We start from the raw sequence: 6,820 nt of genomic DNA on the forward strand, positions 1-6,820 counted from the left end.
AAAGGAAAGTAAATTGCAATCGAATGAAATCAACAAAATTAGCTTGGTTTTAAAAAACAAAAAGAAAAAAAAAGCCAAAACAAACTTAGCTTCAAGAACAATCTTCAATCTCCAAAGAAATCTTCAACCAAGTAGTTGGAATCCTCCTAGAATCCTAAGATCAAGTTGTCAAGTTGCTTCAAGAACCCTCGAGAGCATTCCCTCTCTAAAACCTAAAGTACAAGTCTGAACAAAGTGTAAAAATCTAGACTACCCCGCAAATGAGAACAAAAGCCTTATTTATAGTCGCATTTCCGCCCCCTGTCAGGCAGCTCATCACGTGGTAATGGACCGCGTGACGAGCCAAACCTGCGATAAACATTTGCTCGTCACGAAGCTGGTCATGCCGTGACTAGTCTTGTGATGAGCAGAACAAGTAACAAAGAGTATGAGAGGAGGGGCAAAATTGTCTTTACACTAACAAAATTGCCCCTCCTCTCCATTGAGTTGCAATTCATGGGGGGACCCCATGAATTACAATTCCTCATTTGGAGGGAATTGCAATTCCACCGAATCGCAATTTCCTCCAACCAAACGGTGTAATTCTGCGCAATTCATTGAATTGCAATTCCTTTACATCCAAATTCATCCCAACCAAACACCTCCTTAGTGATCGAGCCAGAAGTTTTGTTAATTAGTGATAATTAAAAAAAAAAACATTAAAACCCGACAAAATTTATTCAAAACAAAAATATAGTTCAAAAATAGAAATTACATTATAAATCACTCATCTCACTATTAAAGAAAACCCCCAATGTTACATATAAAGAATCCAATTAGAATTAGAATAATTTTTATTGCATTTTAATGTATTTTTATTTTTATTTTATCCATAGTCAACAATATTAATATTTAAAAGAAAATTCCAATGTTACATATAAAGAATCCAATGAGATGGTAGCATGGGTAGCTCAATAAGACCAAGGATATCAAAACTCAGTAATTTGTTTGTTATGGCTACCTTGACAAATAGTCACGTATTGAAGCATATAGAATCGATACCTCTCATGAGACCTCTCATTTGAAAATGCACAACTATGATGCTCGACCACAAGTTCTTTGACAGACTATTAGCATTTAAAAATGCCAAAAACTAGAATTTAAAAAATCAATGCCCTAAATTTCAAACTCATGACAATTCACACTAAGAAATCCTAATAACATAAGTTAACTTATCCTTTAATTAATTTTTTGTATATTTAATATTTATACGCATTCTCTGTACCCCATTGTCCCTATTGTGCCTGATTAAAATGTTGAGCAATGATTAAGAAGAGATGAAGAAGATATGCAATGAGATTATAAATTAAAAAGGGTCATTTTGTTGAGGGTTTGAATGAGCTGAGGGTGAGGTAGTGAGGGAGGTTAGGGAATGTGAGGAAGCTATTAGGTTGGATCCAGATATGTTAGAGCTCACTACAGTTTAGAATCTTTGTTTCTAGGTAAGTATTTGCAATAATAAACTTTGAATATTAATATTTTCTTTTTAATTTTAACATTTTCTTGTCTAATTTTGAAGTTTCTTTGCAAAAGTTATTGTGTGAGTGTATGATTAGGTGCTAACAATAAAATTCATTTTATTTAAGAGAATGTAAGAAATCTGTTAGGTTGGACATCTATAATTTTATAATAATAAAATAAATTTTTTTAACTAAAATTCTTACTACTTACAAGTCGTACGTAAATATATTTTTTCTAAATATATAATTTTATAATAATAAAGTAATTTTTTAAAAAGGAAAATCTTAATAGCTATAATAAAGTAATTGATAATATATTTTATATAATTTTTAATAAAACTCAAATTTAAATTTAAAACCTAACTTAACTTTCAAAGTGTACATATTTAACATCATTTATATAGTCTTTTACCATAATAGTAAACGGACATGATATGCTTGATACAATGCTAAAGATTTGCATATACAAAATATTTTAAAAGTGTTAATAATAATCTTGAATGTTCAATAGTAATAAACATGCATGATTGCTTGATACAATAATGTAGGAGATTTTGCCAATGAAAAATATTTTAAAAGAGCTCATAATCACCTAGGATGTTCAACCTCGATATTTTTACTCAAGCTTCTTATATTATTCTATCACTACGTATACAAAACTCTCAGTTTTCCTTGCCACTTTAATTAGGGCCTTTTTTTCAATAAATAAAATTCAGATTTCAAATAAAATTCAATAATCTCATAACATATTACTCATAAATCTTAAGACATTTTGTATAGGAAACAATAGCTGATTAACAAAGATCATAGAATGTTAAGTAAGATACATGTAACTAAAAAAGGACATTTGTACAGATTTTATATTTAAAAAAAAAATTATGTAACTATCTATTCGAATGCCTCCGTCCTGAGTACCGCGTGATTGCAACAGTGTACACTACACAAATCTCCAATCTCTAACTGTTAGGCCTTCTCCAATTGTTAAGTTTTTTACACAAATATTTAGGCTCCACCTAGGAGGGAAGGGAAAGCAAAAAAAGATAATAAAAATAATAGTAATAATAATAATAAATAACACCAAGGGGCTTATTAACGCGCCCGCACGCGCCCTCTGGGCGCGCAGTAGTGCAAGCACACGCAACAAGCCTGCTGCTCATTTTCCGTGCGGGGCCCGCAATAATCGACCAAAATTCGATCCTCCTGCAAGATACTCACATTTTCTCTCTCTCCCTCCTCTCACTTCCACATCACCATTTTTTTTTAAATGTGGAACCCTTAGGGGCCGTTTGGTTCAGGTCATTTGAGATTACCTAGGTAATCTGAGTCTGATAATGTTATATTACCTTGTTTGGTTCAAGTTATGAGATTACCTGGTAATATAATATTACATCAAAGCTGTTGTGGCGGTAATGTTTCAAGGTAATGTGATTACCCCCGTTTTTTTTAGGTAATCTTAAATTACCTTGAATTATTCCAAACTCTACCCTTGTTAACTAATACTTATATAATAATAATAATAATAATAATAATAATAATAATAATAATAATACTAACGCAATAACATATATAAAATAAATATATGTTTATATAATCAAATATACACGTGTGTATATTTATATATTTATTTTTAATATTAAGCATCAATACATTCATACATAAAAATAAATAAATGTGTGTGTGTGTGTATATATATATATATATACACATATATATATATATATATATATATATATATATGTACATTATAGTAAATTGATCCATAGAACCCAAAATATAACCCTTAACCAAACAAAGTAATATTATATTTCACAATCCAAACCAAACACATCAGGTAATCTTACATTCCCAAAATTTCACATTATCTTTCTAGAGGTAATCTTATTATCTGGGGTAATTCAAGATTCCGTGAACTAAAGGCCCCCTTAATGGGAATGGCCTTAGTATCTATGCAAGAGTTGGGCAAGTCTGTGTCATGTTCTGTTGTGGAAATATCAATTCATTAACAGACTAATTTGTCTTGCCTAGGCAATTCCGTGTGCTACGTTGGCCTTGGATTGCGCCACTTCAATTGTCACACCCAACTTTCTAGTTAAATGTATTAGGGGAGACTTTTTATCATCTTTCTTAATAAGCAATTATACTAGAATTGTTCGATCACATTACCACAAAAACAATATAATACACCCAAATACGTAAATACACAAAACATAAGCCTTATCACAACTATTAGGATTGACCCAACTAAAAACCTTGTAGTCTAGCAGAATAACTCTTCCAATAAAAAGTTATAAGTTGAAACTCTTATATTATAAATGAGTGAGTAGTATTAAAAAATGATTGACCATTTTTATAATCATTTACGATCCCTTTTCCAATCGCAGCCCTGCATGCCAGAATAAACAATCGTAAACGCGAGTAGTGATGACGAACAACTGAACAAGTCGGAAATAATTAAAAGTGGAAATTAGCTGTCAAACACCAGTGAGAGTGAGATCTGTTTGACTAAAATTCTTGAATTATTTATAACTAATCTGTAATAACTCGATTCAGTTTGTGAAGAAAAAACATCAGAGAAGATGAATAGGTCCAACGATGTTAGTAATGATGAGGTTACTGTTGTTATGGTCCCTCTTCCCGCGCAAGGCCATCTCAACCAGCTTCTTCAGCTGTGCTGCTTATTCTCCTCCCATGGCCTCCCCGTTCACTACGTCGGATCCGCCATCCACAACCAACAAGCCAGACTTCGAGCAAACGGCTTAGACCCAAACAAAATAGCCAAAATCCATTTCCATGATCTCCCAACCCCTGATTTCGATTCCCCATCCCCTAACCCCAACGCCTCCTTCAAGTTCCCCACTCATTTGCAGCCAATTTGGGATGCCTCGCAGCTTCTCCGCCGCCCCACAGCGCTTCTTCTCCGGGAATTAGCGGCTAAATCTCGAAGAATCGTGGTTATTCATGACTATTTGATGTCTTATGTTGTCCAGGATGTGGCGACAATCCCCAATGCGGAGTCATATAATTTCAATTGTGTTTCGGTTTTGTCTATGGTTTGTTACATGTATCATGGATTGGGGAAGAAATTTGTCGCGGATGGGGAGTTGAGAGAGCTAATGTCGCCCCCTGAGGGGTGCACGACTGATGAAATTGTGAGGCTAGGGATTGCTCAGATGGAGCCTTTGAGTGTGAGGAGTGGGGATATTCATAACTCCAATAGGTTGATTGAAGGTCCATTTATTGATTTATTGGAGGAAAATGAAACAGCCCAGAAGTGGAAGCAATGGTTTATTGGTCCCATTCTCCCTGCAAACCCTAACTTAAACTCAAAAACACCCAATAATGCTAATTCATGCTTAGATTGGCTTGATGAGCAACCTCAAAACTCTGTTCTGTACATTTCATTTGGTACAACAACTTCAATGTCTGAAATTGAGGTGAGGGAATTGGCTTTGGGATTGGAACAGAGCAAACAGAGGTTTCTATGGGTGTTGAGAGATTCAGACATTGGTGATATCTTCTCCAGAGCTTGTAGAAAGATTGAGCTGCCGGAAGGGTTTGAGGAAAGGGTAAAAGGAGTGGGATTGGTGGTTCGGGACTGGGCGCCCCAACCCGAAATCCTGGCCCACCCGTCCACTGGAGGGTTCATGAGTCATTGCGGGTGGAATTCGTGCATGGAAAGCATCAATTTTGGAGTTCCCATAGCTGCCTGGCCTATGCATTCTGATCAGCCCTTTAACAGTTTTTTGGTTGCAGAGGTTCTCAAAATAGGCTTGATGGTGAGAGAATGGGAGGAACGTGAAGAGGTGGTGGGCTCATCAGCTATTGAGAATGTGGTGAGGAGACTTATGGCATCAGAAGAAGGAGATGAGATCAGAAAGAGAGCTCAACAACTTGGGGAAAATGTTAGAAAATCAGCACAACAAGGAGGTGCTTCTCAGATGGAACTCGACTCTTTCATTGCTCATATCACTAGATAGATGGTTTATTTTTCCTGTTTTGAAATGTATTGTTGTGCTTTGTCTTACAAGAATAAATTTTCTTATGGAAAAATATTGTTTTAGATTTCTTCAAGCTACGTACATTAATTGCTCAATTTAGCTCCATTCTTGTATTAAAAACACATTCAACTTATGAGGTATGATATTTCAAAAACAAAAAAAAAAAAAAACTTATGAGGTATGATAATACCAAGGATTTTGGGTTTGAATTGAATGAGTATAATTAGGCCCGTAAATGAAGAATTGGGCCAACAATCCACCATAATTGGCCTCATGTGCATGGAGGGGCAATTTATATCGTGGACCACCATACACGACGTCATTTTGGATTTTTTTAATTAACAGCTTTTTTTGAAAATCTCGTTTCTCGTTCGGTCGTTAAGTTATAAGATTAGTTATGTGTATGTTGTGATAATATTCCGTGTATTCTGTTTTGACATTCTGTGTATTCTGGTTATGAATTTTGTACATTCATCTCAATTATGTATGTTAATTACTTGAGTAGTATAAGATTACTTATGCGTAGGTCTTATGTGTTTGTGTATTTGGTGTTATCATTTACTCCATCTGTCCCATTTTACATGTCTTATTTACTATTCATTGATCAAACCAAGTCTTTCTTCATTGCTTATTTTTTTAGTATTTTTTTTTATTTTTAAATTTAATTTTTGTGTTTAATAGTATTTTTAATGTTGTTTCTAAATATATAAATTTTATATATTAATGATAAACTTAATATTATGAAAAATTAGATTAAAAATAACTTCAGTCAAGCCTCGTTAAACGAATCAGACAACTAAAATGGAAGGGATGGAATATGTACATTATGGTTATGAATTATGTGTATTATGGTTATGGATTATGTGTATTAACCATTGGAGTAGTGTAAACACTAAGATCAGTTATGTGTACCTGTGTGACACTTTTCTATGCATTCTGTTTTGACATTCTGTGTATTCTTTACACGGATTCTGTGTATGGTATTGAAAATCAATAATGTACAGAATTATATACTAGAATACTCATCATCATGGCTTTCTTTCTTTCTTTCTTTCTTCCTGGCCAAATTATTTTGGTATCCACATTCTTTCTTTCTTCATGAGTCTTTGTTTCCCCTTATTAAACCCCTTGCTTATCAATATTTTGAATTATTACCTTATTTCTCCAGGCCAACTAGTGCCCAATTTACACCTTATGATCATGGTTTTTCTCATTCGGTGGAAGTCAAGATAACACGTACCCCTTGCTCCTAGTAGCCGAGGCGCAACCTACTTAGAATATGAACAAAGACATGGCTCACAACTTTGTACCAAATGAGGAAAA

The 6,820-nt window shown here is 34.1% G+C and overlaps 1 protein-coding gene across 1 annotated transcript; it reads left to right on the forward strand.

The window, feature by feature from the left end:
- Positions 1-4,019: 4,019 nt before the first annotated feature.
- On the forward strand, positions 4,020-5,570 carry LOC116004275 (zeatin O-xylosyltransferase-like). Its single transcript, XM_031244249.1, has one exon. The coding sequence runs from the start codon at positions 4,076-4,078 to the stop codon at positions 5,474-5,476; it is 1,401 nt and encodes a 466-aa protein (XP_031100109.1). The 5' UTR covers positions 4,020-4,075; the 3' UTR covers positions 5,477-5,570.
- The last annotated feature ends 1,250 nt before the right edge of the window (positions 5,571-6,820 follow it).

Source organism: Ipomoea triloba, chromosome 14 (genome assembly GCF_003576645.1).
Source record: "Ipomoea triloba cultivar NCNSP0323 chromosome 14, ASM357664v1".
Classification (NCBI taxonomy): domain Eukaryota; kingdom Viridiplantae; phylum Streptophyta; class Magnoliopsida; order Solanales; family Convolvulaceae; genus Ipomoea; species Ipomoea triloba.